This window comes from Somniosus microcephalus, chromosome 13 (genome assembly GCF_052327205.1).
Source record: "Somniosus microcephalus isolate GS21.2 chromosome 13, FLI_Smic_1.0, whole genome shotgun sequence".
Lineage (NCBI taxonomy): Eukaryota > Metazoa > Chordata > Chondrichthyes > Squaliformes > Somniosidae > Somniosus > Somniosus microcephalus.
Genome location: NC_140999.1, coordinates 166,553,673 through 166,571,194, shown reverse-complemented (window position 1 = coordinate 166,571,194; position 17,522 = coordinate 166,553,673). Strand labels below are relative to the sequence as shown.

Sequence of the window (17,522 nt, the reverse complement as noted above, 5' to 3'; positions counted from 1 at the left end):
ATCTTATAAAGAGAGAAGGCGAGTTACAGCTTCAGGTATTCTGATGAAGGGTTACATCGAAAAATTTTAATGTGCCCCTTCAAGATGCTGACTGATCTGCGTATTGCCAGAATTTTCTGCTTTTGTTAATAGAAAACAGAAGAGCTTGCACAAATAATATTTGTATTTATACACTTTTGTGTCTCAAAACGGCTCCAAGTGCTTCATAAAAAAACTGCAGTGACTGTTATGCAGGCAAATACATTTAATTTGTGTCAGTAACATCCCACAAACAGCAATGAGATCCATTACTAATGTTGATGGCATTCGCTGAACGAGGAAAGTTAGCCAGGGCACGGAGAGCACTTGCTGCTTTATTTCAAAAAAGTGTCATGAGATCTGCAAGACCCATCTGAACTATCAGTACAGGCAGAAAGGATCCGACATTAATATCTCATCTGACGACGTGGCTGCCTAGATTAGGAGCGCAAAGGCTGATACTCAAATACACAACCACCTGAGGAAAGAGTGCTTCCAATTGAGCCAAGCTTAAGGAGGGTAGAAAAAAACAAGAGGGGCTTTAAAAAAAAACTTCGGTATTTTAATGGACTATTTGAACAAAAAGCAACCAGTTTTAAGGTTCAGATATTAAAATTACGACAATGATCTGGACACATATTAAACTGCCCAGTGAATACCATACATTACATCCTAATGCCCTAAAAACATTGCAGCAAAGTCACAGCAGAAGATTGCAGAATTCACATGAATAAAAGTTAATGTGCATGCAGTTCTTAAGATCAAAAATGGTGCAGCAGTATTAGTATACAAGGGATTATATAATGAGCTATTCTGGCATTCCTTTGGTTACGAATTGAAGCCATGCAGTCAATGTACAGGAAACTTTCGATTAACCGGCCCCTAAATAACCGGAAATGTCGGTTAACCGGCAAAATTCAGGAGTAGGTTCAGGTAACTTTTATTACTTTTTTTACTCCATTTGTTGCTGTGCAAGGGTGTAGCTGCAGCTGTTGCTAAGCTGCAGAGACACTTGCAACTTGTGCCGATTGTTCTGAAGCAACAGGGTTTGTTGCTTTATGTGGAGCTCTCAGCTCCGTATCTTTTACTATAGCGTTCGGTTAGCCGGAATTTTTGATGAACCGGCACCACGTCGGTCCCGTCCGTGCCGGATACCAGAAAGTTTCCTGTACAGCAGTTCAGCATGATTACTTTTTTTTTATTTTTTAAAAAGGTCTTTCTACTTGTGCAGTGCAGCGTGGTTAAGAGATGGTTAGTTTTCTGTAGCATAACTCCAGTATTTGATCAAGATGATTCGCTAACACCAAAGAATCCTCATTAAGGTTACAGAATGGACTGAAGCCCTAATACTTGAACAGCCTCAAAAATGCAGAAAAACTGATTTTTCAAATACTATCGTAATTATGTAAAGCCAGATAGACATGCATGCGCATGTTGCGGGAGAGGTAAAATACCTGCACGACTGCAATGTATTATCCCATCATACAATTTTTACTTATTGTACTCAATACAAGTCCCCAACCCAAAATATTTCATTTCCTTTTGATCATGAGAGCCAGTTCAGCACATTTGCCCAAAGATACTGTTTGTACTCAATGACAGTTTCCCAACTAAAACAAAGTGTATGCTATTTCAAACACTCAAACATTAAAATATATTTTTTTAAATTATAGCTTACAGTATATCTATCAGGATGCTTGTATAACTCCCATTGTCCAGGGCACATTATATTATTTGCTTTCAGCAAGGTCTCCCTCATTCTTTGAAGTTTATATTCCATGTACTTTAGAATAGCTCCATTATCCACCAGAGCTCACTCAGACAATGCTGCTTTTAGAGTTTTGTTCTCTAAAGCCTTGTAGGAACCAAGCAGTTCTTGATAGTCCTTTTTCTGTGTAAGCTAGAGCCTTTGTTTGCACTGGAGATAGCCAGCTGGATGGGCCATGCTTGCATGATGTGGAACAATGGGGGAAATTCTAACCCCCAAAATGGGTGGGTTTGCGTCGGGTGGGATGTTAGAAATCTCAAACCCAAACCCACCCCGCCTCGAACCTGCCCACTTCAGCTTTTAACAAAGGTGGGATTGGGGGGGAGGGGAGAACCAACACCCTCCCAGGAGTCGAGTCACTCATTTTAATATTTTAATGAGGCTGCCTCCATTTTAAATTTTACGCTGGCTGGACAGGTTTCCTGGACCAGGAAACCCAGCAGCTAAAGGGAAACGGGGACTGCTGATTCCATCAGATAAGTGCCTATCCAGCACTGCTTGTGGGCCAGGAGCAGCAGGAATGCTTAACCCGGCCCACCAAGCTTACCTGTCAATCACTCCCACGATAGGACGATCTCCCCCACTCCTTCCGATCTCCCCCACTCCTCCCCGACCCTTTAGATTTCCCCCCTCACCCCTGACCCTTCCAATCTCCCACACACCCAATGATCTCTTCCCCCCCCCCCCCAACTTCCAGCCTCCAATTTCTCTCCCTCACCTTCCAATCTCCACCCCACTCCCCCCAGCCTCCAATCTCCCCACCCACCCTGTTCCAGCCTCCGATTCCCCCCACCTCAATTCCAGCCTCCGATATCAAGCCAACCTCCTCCCCCCCACCCCACCCCCCCTTTCCCATCCCTCCCACCTCTCCGCTCCCCGGCTGCAGCCCGATGCCAAAGCCCTACCTGCCAGACAGCCAGCCTCACAATCTGGCTGGCTGCGGACAGGAAACTGAGACAAAAAAATTTAATCAGGTCCTGCCATTAAATTCGGCAGGACCCGAGGGAAATCCGTTCTTCTGGAAAAACTGCAACCCCCCCCACCTGCATATAATCAGGGCCAATGTTTCCATAATCAGTAACATCCGGATATGTAAAGTATACATGCAGTGTAGTACAAGGGCAGGAATTACCTACAGGGAAGATGAACTTTAGAGAAAGATAACCCTGCCAAATGTAAATTTCCTACTTCATTCATTTGTTTTCCACATACTTAATGTCACAATAAGTATGGTAAAATATTTAAGATTCAAATTGAGGACTGTATTGCATGCCAGTGGAGCTGGTGTGTTGAGAAAAGCCATCTTGTCTTTGCAGATCACTTTCTAGCATTTCAATCTGGCCACCTGGAGTAATTGAAATGAGCTTCAAACTCTTCAGAATCGCATTTGATGAACAGCAACAAAAACCACACCGATATCTGGTTGCCATAAAAGCCCCACAACACGATGTACAGGAATGGAGCAAACTAAAACTTCAACTTGATCAAAGCACGCAAAATAAAAGGAGAGAAATGGACAGCACTCTAAACTGGAGTTTCAGACGTAAAGAGTTTTCACCAGCTGAAGGTGAAACACTGAGAAAAGGGAGGTGCCGATGCAATTAAAAAGGAGATCCAAACGAGAGAATTCAGGAATAATTGCAACTCGCAGAACAGCAATGAACCACAGCCACCAATGGGAAGAGAGAACTGAAGATCAACATAGAACTTTGGCTTTATTATCTGGGAAGGTGGAAAGAAATTCATGGCACTGAAGTAGCTATAGCAAAGTTCTTAAATGGTCAATTGTCCCATGTAATTTCTTCCTCAATACACATCAGTAAAATAGTGTCCTGTGCTTCAACTCGAGGACACCTCTGAACCAGTATGGACACTAATCACAATTTCCTGGTAAGATAATACAAATAATTCAACACTCTTCACTTATCTTGTTCCTGGCCACTGTATCAGGTATGGTTAAGTTATAGGCCACTCCTCAGTTTCACAATAACTACTAACCCATCGATGCAGTACCAGTTTATAAAAATGGGAAAGAAGGACATGAATAGTTCATAGCCTATCCTTGTTTGATCTGGATTTGCTTAGTGAATCGAGCGAAACATAGATGGAACCCACAAAAATTGGGATTCTGTTGAATCCCTAATTTAGGTGTTACTTTGATAGCATCAAATGTTGCTCAGACTGTGTGGAACAGGATACATAAAGACTTGTGTTAGGATAATCTTAAAAGAACAGTGGCATATCTCCAGGACAAGGCTATTCAGTAGAAAAAGTACACGGCAGCTATATGTTGCTAGGCAGTTCCACAAATAATGTTAATAAACTGGGGAGCAGGGGGAAAAGAGAAACATATAGCAAAGCTCAGGTGCAGATTTCAAAGTTGGCAGCTACATCAAGACTAAAATACCTGTATTTTATGATGAAAGTTCTTTGCTTTCTCATTGTCCTTATCCTGTAGAAAGTCCATAGATGAAACATGCAACATTTTGGCAACTTTATACTTTTGTAACTTACAGATTTTCTGAGACCCCTCCCATCCAACACTATTGCACATAAACTCCAAAATAATTCTAAGCAGGACTAGCAGTTTGCATTTTTAATATTAGTGACATAAATACAGTTTTTTTTTTAAAGAATTGGGAAGAACACAACTGTTTTAAAAAGAAAAATCAAGATTTGCTGCTCACACTTTCAGAAATCAAAATGAACCACCACAGCGGTCATCAAGTCAAACAATCAATGCTAATCGGTTCTAACGAGAAGTGGATTGAGGAAAGAGCAATACAGTCCTGTGTTCAAGGAGATATTTGCAGAACAAAGCAAATTCAAAGTATACCACTTCTGAGCCAAGCAACTCCAAAAAGGGAAATGATTCTTCTCAGCACAATTCATTTTATCCTATTTTACAGCATCCGTTAAAATATGTCTGCTGTTCCTCACCTGCAGGTGGTAGCAGGGTCGTTTTGCAGGTGGCGACTGTGGGTAGGTTGAAGCTTCGTCTGTACAAGTTTCTTCTGGAGGTCCGAGGTGCTTTACGACAATGCACTTTCCTACAGAGAAGTTCCTTCAAAGTTAAGAAAATTACTTTAGAGGTGGGAGCAACTTGCAGAACTTCAACAAAACAGAAACTGAAATAAATTAAGAAAGAGGAAGGAACAAAAAAAATTACAGAATAGACACCAGAAAATCTCAATAGTATCTTTATGCCCTAAAAAGGATAAGACTTTGAAGATTGCTTAAAGAAAGATTACACAATACATACCTCTCTCTGCACTTCCTGAGAGCTTCATCCGCTATCTCTTTCAGGTTTATGAGTTTATCTCCTCTGTAAAATCCATCTAAGAAAAGACATGTTAAATATTTAGACCTGAATGTAGCGTTTTCACTGGATTGTTAACCTAGCGTAAATCAGCCCGAAGGGAATGCTGCTAGCCACTGAAGATGCCCGACAAGAGGTCAACCCTCTTCCCCCATCTGGCGCAATCGCAAACTTCCAGATGCCCTATTACAAGCAGCTTTAAAGACCTACAGGAGAAAGGCATCACAGTTAGATCAATTACTCCACACCGCACAGTTCCTTTCCTTCCACGGACCAACCAGCAAATACCAGCTCACCCCACCATAGCTTTCAGCTTGAATGTCATTATCTCTCACACAACAACCTTCATGCTTCTAAATTGCTTAATTGCCTCTATTGATGCAGAATTGTGTAATGTCCATTACATACATGCATTTGTGTAGATAACTAAAAATACAATTATATAGTATTGTAAACCACTGCATAATCCAAACGAGTTGTCATTGAATTGTCAATTTATACACTGCTCTTTTCTTTCTCAAATTAAAATCTAGCCAGCTTAAATCCCTTCTGCTGAAGGTCTATACCCAAAACATTAACTTGTCCTTTCTCTTTACAGATGCTGGCAGACATCATGGACTCTATTTTTATGGGTGGGGTGGGAACGGTGCACACAAGCCTGGTTACAGGCAGCGCAGGCGGACAGTTCGAAGACGTGGAGGCTGATCTTAATGGCAGGGCCTCATTTAAAAAGAAGTTCTTGGAGTCCCACCTGACACTCGGCCAGATTCACTACCTGGTCGGCGGGTGGGAATGGGAATTCAGCGGCAGGGGGTGACTGCTGGGGAACCGTGGGTACGGTGCTATTTAGAAAAATGTATTTTTATAGCATAAATCAATGATTTTTGCCTATTCTACACTTAAAAAATTGAAATTAATGTCAATCAACAGGAATACTATTACTCTGCAGTTTAAGATGTATTTATGTTGCACCTACAAATGAAGTGCTGAAAGTGCTTCACAAGTGGTACAGCAGGAAGCCTGGATGCATTGCTGTGGGGTAGGCGATAGGCAGAGTTTGTGCAAAATACAACATTGGGGAAATGGCTGTTTATTTACCTGCTGTAATTAGGAAAGAACAGCGAGAATCCAGAATGCGTTCACAGAGAGATTCTGAAGAAAATCCTGCAAACTTAATATTAAAATTATAATTATTTGACAATTCAACCACAGTAAATGATAGCCATCGGATTTATATAGAGCACCTGATCTAATTACTTGGATTGTAAAAATGGTACATTGTGGTAGTGAGCTCCTCTGTGTAGTTAAGAGTTGTAGACATCCCCAGTAGTCACAGTGACACTGGTGTTAATGCCTGCTGTTTTGGTTGCATCACTTGGCCTTTAACGTTAACCCGGGTAGGCAGCACAAAGCATGCTCCTGATGTAGGGCATGAAATGTTCTGCTGTTGATAGAACAGCTGGCAGGGGACGAGAGGACCAGGAATAGGAGCAGATTTTGAAGAATTTCTCTGGAAGCACATGATTTTCTCAGACTGGGCCAACTTTCATGGTGTCTCAATCAACATTATCTGCTTGGGGAGGGGAGGGGGCTCCTTCTGCCATCACCTCAGAGAGATGCACTAATGGGCTGTAGCTAGTAGAAAACACAAAATGTTAACAGTGTTGGCATCTGAGGGGAGTGGGCAGTGGGGAGAAACCACAATAGGAGCCACCAGTAGGAAGTGTATTGATTCCGGTTCAATGGTATGCTTCATGATTTTATGGATGTTACACAGCACCTTCTGCCAAGAGAGTTGGATCTTTGGGCTTAGCCAATAAACGTGGAGGATTGTGCCCTACCACCATATCTTCGCCAACACTCTGCTTCGACACTGGGAGGTTCTACCTGCATTGATGGACGGGATACGGCATCTCCGGAGATTGATTTTAATTTGAGATTGATTTTACAGGAAACTTTGGTTTATCCGGAGGTTAACTGTCTGGAATGCTCGAGCCACTGGCAAAAATCAGGAGCTGTTTCGTTAGTTTTTTTTTCTTTTCGTTGCTTTTTTTCCACCAGTCAGGCTCTGCAAGGTCTCGCTGAAGCTGTTGCTAAGCTACAGGGTTTGTTGCCAGATATGGAGCTCAAAATCTCCGTATGTTTCAACATTAGTGCTGGTTTGTCCGGCAGTTTTGATGGGACGGCAACAGCTTGGTCCCGTCGGTGCCGGATATCACAAAGTTTCCTGTAATTTGCCCTTCTATTAGTTTATTACAAATTGGAGACAATGTGCACTGCTTCACAAATGAAGTCTCAATTGCCCGACAGGGACCTCCTCAGGTCTCTCTTCCAGGCTATTTTTGCTGCCGTTATATTTTCCAGACTCATGGAAATGAAGATTCTGTATACCCTTAAAATGAGCTCTACTGTATCTTTGTTGGGCGAGAAGGAGATTTCTAAGGCTGTGAGTGGGCATGTGACTCTAGCCCAATTTGGTCTGGTCAATGAAGACATTATTGAACAGATTCGAACATTTAAATTTCCAAATCGTCTGCAATCACAGTCAGCATTATTATGGAGGCGAGAAATCATATAATTTTTTCTTACCACAATGGAATGTATTGCCCCTATTCTGGCACAAGCTAACATGGCAACAACCAATTCTATAATCATTGGCATGTAGATTGAAATTCTGTCTCCCTTCTTCACTCCTGTGGATTTTAAATAAAAAGGCATAAATAATGACATGTCATGACAGGAAAAATGACATTTTGGTGTTCTGGTTAGTCCATGAACATCTACACTACAAACCGTGCAAGAGAATGTGCAGCAATTGAAATTCATACTCTACCACCCTTTCCTTCGTTGTATCTTGGCATAGTTTATACACAAAATCCAAATGAATGTCTACATGTTTACATGCTGATTTTCACCTACAGGATTCATCTATTCAAATCAGTACTTATACTGAAAGACAACACACCCAAGTCTTTACTGCAGGACACTATCAAAAAAAAGGAATGGTTGAGATACTTAATTCCTGTCCTCTCCCTCCCCAACCCAAGATACAAATCGAAGCATAGCCGACTAGATTCATATCCAGTCACTACCTATGTTGCTTCCAATAGATGGTCATCTGAAAATAAACTTGGACTCAACTCACCACAATATTTCCCATGTGTCTTTTTTTTTTTAAGCGAAAAAACACACAAGGTTCTTTTATGAAAATTATGAACTGAAAGTCTGAACAAAACTGTGAAAAGTAGTTGAAGAATGATGTAAGCAGCTAACACATTTTGGACCTAATATTTGCTTGCTTATAAAATGTTTAGTCATCCAGAAGCCAATTTAAGTGTCACCTGTGGCTCAGGGGGTAGCACTCTCGCCTCTGAGTCGGAAGTTGTGGGTTCAAGTCCCAGAGACTGGAGCACAAAAATCTAGGCTGACACTCCAGTGAAGTACTGAGAGTGTGCTGCACTGTCGGAGGTGCTGCCTTTTGGATGAGACGTTAAACCGAGGCCTCTTAGGTGGACATAAAAGATCCCATGGCAGTATTTTGAAGAAGAGCAGGGGAGTTCTCCCTGGTGTCTTGGCCAATATTTATCCCTCAAATCAACATCACTAAAACAGATTATCTGGTCATTATCACATTGTTGTTTGTGGGAGCTTGCTGTGTGAAAATTGGCTGCCGTGTTTCCTACATTACAACAGTGACTACACTTCAAAAAGTACTTCATTGGCTGTAAAGTGCTTTGGGACGTCCTGAAAGGCGCAAAAAAAATGCAAGTCTTTCTTTTCTTTCTTTGAATAGATGTTTTGCAAAACAATTCCATGGGACCATAAAGATTCAGAGACAACTCACAGAAATCACAGAAACCCCACAGTGCAGATAGAGGCCATTTCGGCCCATCGAGCCTGCACCGACACATATCCCACCTGATCCCCGTAACCCCTACACCAACACATATCCCACCTGATCCCCGTAACCCCACGTATTTAATCCCCCTAACACTAAGGGTCAATTTATCATAGCCAATCAACCTAACCCGCACATCTTTGGACTATTTGTGTTTGGAAAGCCATGAAACAATGGGAGGATAAGTATAGGTACCACTTTGTTTATAACAAAATTAATAATATTTAAACAGATATAACAGAACATGTGTTAAATATCATAGGAAGGAAACAGCTTAGAGAAGTTATCGAGCCAGATATTTGAGGAAAATTAAGCTACTGAAGCTGACCCAGGTTCCAATGATTTCAGGTACATAGTTTTAGTCACAGATTAAAGAACAAGTTTCAAAATAACTGCTTTGAAGATTAGGGTTCAATGAAAAAGTATCAAGCATTTTTGGGGTAAATTTAAATTAAAATGTCCCAGCTTTCTTCTAAAGAGTTAGATAACAAACAGCATCTTGCCCGCAAAGTTTTACTTCCAATATGTACATACATCTATCTATACCAGAACCATTCATTGTATGTTGATGGAAGTCTGTTTTTCCAATAACAACTTGTATTTATATAGTGCCTTTAACATAGTAAAATGTCCCAAGGCGCTGCAAAAAGAGTATTTTAAGACAAAAAATTTGACACCGATCCACAAGGATAAATTAGGGCAGGTGACCAAAAGCTTGGTCAAAGAGGTAGGTTTTAAGGAGCATCTTAAAAGGAGAACAGAGAGGTAGCAAGGCAGAGAGGTTTAGGGAGGGAATTCCAGAGCTTAGGGCCTAGGCAATAGAAGGCACGGCCACCAAAGGTTGAGCGATTATAATCATGGATCCTCAAGAGGGCAGAATTTGAGGAGTGCAGATATCTCAGGGGGGTTGTGGAGCTGAAGGAGATTACAGAGATAGGAAGGGACGAGGCCATGGAGGGATTTGAAAACAAGGATGAAAATTTTGAAATCGGGAGCCAATGTAGGTCAGCGAGCACAGAGGTGATGGGCGAATGGAACTTGGTGCGAGTTAGGACACGGGCAGCCAAGTTTTGGATGACCTCAAGTTTATGTAGGGTGGAATGTGGGAGGCCAGCCAGGAGTGCATTGGAATAGTCAAGTCTGGAGGTAACAAAGGCATGGATGAGGGCTTCAGCAGCAGATGAGCTGAGGCAAGGGCAGAGAAAGGCGATGTTACGGAGGTGGAAGTAGGCGGTCTTTGTTATGCTGCAGATATGTGGTCGGAAGCTCATTTCAGGGTCAAATATGACACCAAGGTTGCGAACATTGTGGTTCAGCCTCAGACAGATGTTAGGGATGATGGAGTCAGTGGCTAGGAAACGGAGTTTGTGGCAGGGACCGAAAACAATGGCTTCGGTTTTCCCAATATTTAATTGGAGAAAATTTTTGCTCACCCAGAACTGTATGTCGAACAAGCAGTCTGACAATTTAGACACTGTGGAGGGGTTGAGAGAAGAAATAGTGGGGTAGAGCTGGGTGTTGTCAGCGTACATGTGGAAACTGACGCTGTGTTTTCAGATGATGTCGCCAAGGGGCAACATGTAGATGAGAAATAGGAGGGGGGCCAAGGATAGATCCTTGGGGGACACCAGAGGTAACAATGCGGGAGTGAGAAGAGAAGTTGTTGCAGGTGATTCTCTGGTTCCGATTAGATAGATAAGGATGGAACCAGGCGAGTGCAGTCCCACCCAGCTGGACGACAGTGGAGAGGCGTTGGAGAAGGATGGAGTCAACTGTGTCAAAGGCTGCAGACAAGTCAAGAAGGATGAGGAGGGATAGTTTACCTTTGTCACAGTCACAAAGGATGTCATTTACGACTTTCTTGAGAGCCGTTTCGGTGCTGTGGCAAGGGCGGAAATCTGATTGGAGGGATTCTCACATGGAATTGCGGAAAAGATGGGTATGGATTTGGGAGGATTTCCCTACATTACTGCTAACATTTTATTCAAAGTTATAGAGGTGTTAGCAATAGAGGAATGATCAAGATTGATGACCCTATCAGCCAGAATAATAACTCTGTTGTACTGCAAGATGTTACTTACAACTGGGCTGCTAAATGTTTTACATAGTTTGATAACAGTTTTGATGTTCACTTAACTCAAAATAAGTCACATACTAGTCAATAAAATACAGCGTTAATTTAAACCCATATTGGGGGCAGCACTAGAAAAAAGTGCCATGTAAATCCGTGCCTTTTCCAGCCCAATCAACCCCAAATAAAAATTCAGGTAGATGAACCTTGGTAAGGACCACTTATTTAAGTAATTTAAAGGATTTTCCCCCTTATTTAGGCCCCCTTCTATGTGTCAAAAGTAACTAAATTGCATGGCAACTTAAACAGCAGGAGACAAAAGTATTAAAGGTATGCATTAGATTTCCACCTTCAACAGCTTCCTTTTCTAAAACAGTGAAGTTGAATCGGGGAGATTTTAGTGAGGTGCTTACCCCGAGCTCGTAGAACATTGGCAAATTTGCAGACCTGCTGTAAGAGTCTTTTGTAAGTTACTCGCATATAATCCCCAGGTTCATTCCCCTCCCTGCAATGAAATAATAGAAACAGATATACTTCTACAAGCTTTGTGCAAATTAACACCATATGTCACATGTGAATTAAGACAAACATAGAAATATAGGCAATTTACATGAATAGGGAAAGTAACATTTATTGTTCAATAGAATTAAAAGGAAAAATATAATGAGGTACACTTGATCACTAATGTTGTATGGAGTAGGTTCACCACCTACTCTAATGGATTCTTGGTTGTGCCTGTGCTGTTGGAGAGAAGCCGGACACTTTCAAATGGAAAGGTTGGGCACGTATGGTTAATAGTTATCAAGCCACTGTCACTTATTAATGGCCAGCTAAAAAACACTGGCAGAGCTTGGACATAAGTTCTGCTACCCATCCTATCAGTTGCAGAAGATTCAGATGAGGAGAATTTGTGTTTTGGAAAAAAAGCACTTTGTACCTCCAAGCACTCCACAAATATCCAAACCAAAAGAAAACAGTTTATGGTGCGATAAGAAATCCAAGCAAACCGTATAGATATTGCAATGACCCAGCACTCCAAAATGGCCTTTAAATGTGTTGAGTTATCTACCCTGGACTTTATGTGCACTCTTCAAAAATATAAGCATGTAGGTTCTTTAGTTGCAAGACTCACATCAAAATATTGGGGTACAGGAAACTTTGGTTTATCCGGAGGTTGTATGTCCGGAAACCTCGATCTAATGGCAGAAATCAGCAGCTGTTTTGTTAGGTTTTTTTTCTTCCACCCTAGCATTTTTTTTATATAAAACAGTCAGGCTGTGGAAAGCGTCTCTGTAGCTTAGCAACAGCTTCAGAGACGCTGCCAAGGTATGGGCCCGAGTGTTTACAAGCTGTTGCTAAGCAACAGTGTTTGTTGTCAGATACGGAGATGAAAACCTCCGTATCCTTCAACATTAGCGCTGGTCTATCCGGAAGTTTTGATCTAACAGCACCAGCTCGGTCCTGTCAGTGCCGGATATCGCGAAGTTTCCTGTATTATAGTACAATTTTTTTGAGAGAAGTTTAAATCTTCTCTCCCAGACAGCTATACTTTTATTGGAACCTCATGCATCGACTGCCTATTCCTGATAATTTAAAGTCTTTAAAAAAAAAAAAATCAAATGATCCTGTACTTTGAATTAAGCAGTTACAGCAAGATAGCACAGTAGCCCGTTTTAAACCTACCTGATGTTAATTTAAATATTGAGAGGAGGGTTTCACCCCTCCCCATGCTCCAAACATTTAAATTTCTAATTGTTGGGCGAGCTCTGCATGTACGTTGTGTGCAGCCATATATACAGCCCTCTCCAAAATAGGATAGTTGAAGTTCCAGAAGCAATGAAATTTAAGTCATAAAACACAAGCCATCTGCAGTGTAACTGCTTGTCCCCATACAACAAGTATTAGTTTGTTTTGCAGTGTAGTGAGGCAAGAGCGTGTCAACCCTAACCTGCATGCATAAGAAGACGCACGACAAAAATTAAATAGTCATTAAAACATAGTTAAGGATAATTCACGTGCTACATTAATCGCCTGCACATGCATTCCGTTCTGCAGCATACCTGATTTAAGAGCGTTTTAGGAATGTGCTGACAAAGAAGAAGAAATAATCCACGAGTGTTGCATTAGATTGGGGAAGGGGGTAGGGTTGCTTGCCAACCCTCCTGGAATGTCCGGGAAGGAGTATCCCGGAATGGAGTGCGGATCTCCCAGGCGCTGATCCTGGCAACTAGGGAATACTTTACTAGAAGTTCAAATTGAGGCAGAGACTAGATAATTTAAAAAGGAGATTGTATAGGCATTTGAAAAGTATTAAAGAATATGGGGGGAAAAGCAGGGAGATGGTATGCTACAGAACATAATTGCGACAACTCCAGATGACGAGCTATCACTAGCACAGGTGCAAGTGACTGCATTGTCTCTTTGTGCTATTAAGTTCTATGGTTCTAAATGTTACAATGTAAGCACAACTTTATTGTGCATTGACATACTACATTGATCATTATTGTGCACTTTACATAATACATTGATTGTACATTCATTAGACAAAGCTAGCCATTTTGCACTGAAACCTCCCGCCTGACCACATTATTGGCCCAGAAATTCGGGTCCCCGCGGGTGAGTACGCACGGGGTACTCGCCCGTAAGCCCAATGGAAGTGCCGGTTTCCTGCATGCATGGGAAACCGGCACTTCCGTTCCCCTGAAAGAAGGGGTTCAGAAGTCGAACGCGTGCGCAGGAGAGGCTGCGCATGCGCATCGAACTTACTTTTTTTTTTGCAGGTTTTCCCGGGAGGGTAAGTCTCCAGAAGTTAGACATGTAAAAAGCAGTCGCAAGGCCTGCTTTTTACAAGGTAAGTGGTGAATTAATTAAAATTAAAACATTTTTTCCACAGGTTTATTATTTTTAAATACTTTAAAGGTAAGTTTATTTTTAGCCCCGTTAGAAAATGTAATTAATTTTGTCAAAAATTTAAATTGTTTAAAATAGTTATTTCATCTAATTTAGTTTATTTTAAAAATGTGATGGTTTTTTAAAAATTTATTTCAAGATTTAGTGATGTTTTGGGGCTTGTAGTATTTATAGGTTTGACAGGTCCTGTCAAACTTATGAATGAAGCATTCCCTGCTACCATTGGCTCGCCATGGCCCACGTGATCCCAGGGGACGCATCGAACTAACTGCGCCCCTGGGATACGCAAGCACTGCGTGCCGGCAGTTGGAGGAGGCCCAGGATCGGAATCCCTCACAGGCCCACAGCTCAACGGCCGGCGCGGTAGGTAAGTGCAGGTTGGGGGCTTGCACCCGCGGGAAGCCCCCCACCTGAATTTCTGGGCCATTGTCTTTATGAGTTTCTCCCATTTCACATTTGCTCGGAATATCTCAAATGTTTTGAGAACTTCAGTCGCCAATTTGGATGGCACTGAATAAGGAATTCAGCCTATAGCATACAAAGGTCGTAGAAAAGTCAGGAGGGAATTTTCACCCACAGCAAAGCAATTCAGACTACATTTAGCCACAGCTGTAGTTACTGAAAAGGTTTTGATTTATATACAGAGTTTGGCTTCTGGCCACTGTTGGAGCCATACAGTATTTTAAAGTATTCTAGTTTTCAAAATAGTGTCAGAAGTCAAATAGCAGCTTGATGCACTTTATTCAAATATATATTCAGCTTTCCTACATTACAACAGTAACTAACTTCAAAAGTACTTCATTGGCTGTAGAACACCGAGGTCATGGAGGGAGGAAAGGAGATAAAAAAGAAAAGACTTGCATCGATATAGCGCCTTTCATAAAGAGAGAGAGAGAGAGTTATGGATTGAGCCAACAAAAACAGTCCACTTTTATGAAGTATGGATATCTCCAGTCGTTGATTTTTTTTTAGTTGAAGCAGCCTATTCAACTTTACTTCCAGTGCTAACATCCAGCAACTCATAGCCCCAGTTAAATGCAGACCCCACTCTACATTGCCCCAACAGTCAAAAGATCATTATCTCATTTCCTAATCTCAGCCTTTTACTTTGGAATCATGCCCAAGAATTGGGTAATCAACAGGGTTAATGAAGTACGAGATGCATCTCGAGAACATTTGGTTGGGGTTTGAGACAGGTTTCAATCTGTTTCGAACAGTGGGCACACCACCTTCAAAAGGATGTAATGGAGTCAGTAGAGGCCAATTCATTAAATATATTCAAGGAGTTGGATATATTTCTCAAGGCTAAAGGGATCAAGGGGTATGGGGAGAAAGCAGGGACCGGGTACTGAATTTGGATGATCAGCCATGATCGCATTGAATGGCGGAGCAGGCTCGAGGGGCCGAATGGCCTACTCCTGGCTCCTATCTTCTATGTTTCTATGAGACACTGTTCAAAGAAAAAAAAACAAGTAGAATCTGTAATGAAGAGACTCACCAAGTTGAATTCATTCTTACTGTGGAAAAGACTGAAAATGGTTGAGAATTCAGTACTTTAAAATGGTGAAGAGAACATATTGCATTGTAAGCAAATTATTAAACTTTTGACTGTGATAGCAGAACTACTTTTGACTGTGATAGCAGAACTACATGATAAGTATGTGGTAAACCACTGTTATCGTTTTCATTGTTGTTCACTACTGTTATCGGTATTACACATTGTTTGTTACCTCTTGCTACTCACTGTGTACCTATGCATGCCTCAGCTGGCTCCACCCATGGCTCCGCCTACATGACCTGGTATAAAGGTGGCTGCTCGGCAACCCACTTCCTTCCTGGAACCAGTCATCCACGAGAGGCATGCTCTGTTCTTTAGTTAATAAAAACCTTTTCATTACCATCCTAATTCATCACTTTTTATGGATTAATTGATAAGCGTATCAATTTTATTAACTAAATTAAAATGTCGGGACCTGAGCAGCAGCAACAGCACCAACAGCAGGCGTTGCTGCGAGCCCTTAGACCAGCATGCCTGGACCTCGACCCTCAAGCGGCGGGTTCAGCTACCAATTTCGAACACTGGCTGAGCTATTGTGAATCCTTCCTAGAAGCCTCCGCCGTGATATCGGAGGAGAACAAATTAAAAGTTCTGACCGCCCAGGTGAGCCCTCAAGTATATACACTCATCCGGGACGCTACTACGTACACGGCGGCTCTCGACCTGCTAAAAGGGCAATACACGCGCCCAGTGAATACGATTTACGCCAGACACCTCCTGGGATCCCGTAGGCAGCAACCGGGGGAATCGGTAGAGGCATTTTTACGGGCGTTACAGACACTCTGCAGGGACTGCGACTGTAAGGCGGTATCAGCTGCGGCGCACGCGGAGGGACTTATCTGTGATGCCTTCGTTAAGGGCCTCCAGTCCGACTACTCCCGGCAGAGACTGCTCGAAAGCAAGGAGCTCGACCTGAAGACGGCCGTAGCCCTCACACTCTCATTAGATGCGGCCCACCGAAACCTCGAAGCATACTCACGTAACGGTGCCGCGCCATGGTCATCGCGACCTTGGGACATGGGACCGCCGCCCCCGGTACCAACTACTGCAGCGATGTCCCGAAATCAACTGGGACCGCCGCCCCCGGTACCAACTACTGCAGCGATGTCCCGTAACCAGGCCCAAAAATGCTATTTCTGTGGCCAGTTAAAACACCCTAGAGCGCGCTGCCCGGCGAAGACCGCTACTTGCTCTGGCTGCGGGAAGAAAGGCCATTACGCCAACGCCTGCAGAGGGAAACCCGCGAACGCCAGCAACGCTGCGTGTGAACCGGAATCATTGCCGCCGCCATTTTGCCCGCCGCACTCAACCGCCATTTTGTCTCCGGACTCGACCACCGTCTCGTCCGACGACCACATCGGCTCACTCAGCCATACACTGGCCTCCGTTACGCTGGATCAAGCTCTCCCTCATCATCTGTCCAGGTCCATGATGGACATTATGGTAAACGGCCGTGCCACTATTTGCCTGTTTGACAGCGGGAGCACGGAGAGTTTTATTCACCCCGACACGGTGCGTAGCCACTCCCTCACAGTCCTGCCAACGCGCCATCGGATTTCTATGGCGTCCAAGTCCCATTCAACGGACGTCGGCGGCTACTGTGTGGTGACCCTTTCGGTTAGGGGCACGGAATATAAAAATTTTAAACTTCTTGTCCTGCCCCGTCTTTGCGCTGCCGTTCTGCTAGGGTTGGATTTTCAGTGCCACCTTAAAAGTGTCACATTGGCATACGGTGGACCCCTCCCCCCACTCACAGTCTGCAACCAACAGTTTTTAAATCGCCCGCCGCGCACCATTTGCAGCCTTTCCACACTCAAAGTCCCCCCCCCCCCCTTGTTCGCTAACCTCACCCGCGACTGTAAACCCATCGCTACCAAGAGCAGGCGGTACAGCGCCGGGGACAGAGCTTTTATTAGCTCTGAGGTGGAGCGGCTCCTGAAGGAGGGCACTATCGAAGGGAGCACCAGCCCCTGGCGAGCC

At 43.0% G+C, this 17,522-nt stretch overlaps 1 protein-coding gene across 2 annotated transcripts in view; it reads right to left on the bottom strand.

Annotated features, from left to right (window-relative positions):
- The window catches only part of acss2 (acyl-CoA synthetase short chain family member 2), a 98,907-nt gene that overhangs the window by 36,322 nt on the left and 45,063 nt on the right, over nucleotides 1–17,522 (bottom strand). Inside the window, exons 3-8 of one of the 2 annotated variants that reach the window (XM_086005540.1) lie at nucleotides 11,488–11,579; nucleotides 7,695–7,798; nucleotides 6,204–6,276; nucleotides 5,049–5,124; nucleotides 4,727–4,850; nucleotides 4,194–4,238 (exon numbers count right to left, since the gene is read on the bottom strand). In XM_086005540.1, coding sequence (XP_085861666.1) covers nucleotides 4,194–4,238; nucleotides 4,727–4,850; nucleotides 5,049–5,124; nucleotides 6,204–6,276; nucleotides 7,695–7,798; nucleotides 11,488–11,579 — 514 coding nt within the window. The remainder of the gene's footprint in view (nucleotides 1–4,193; nucleotides 4,239–4,726; nucleotides 4,851–5,048; nucleotides 5,125–6,203; nucleotides 6,277–7,694; nucleotides 7,799–11,487; nucleotides 11,580–17,522) is intronic. The other variant, XM_086005542.1, reaches the window with a different exon arrangement.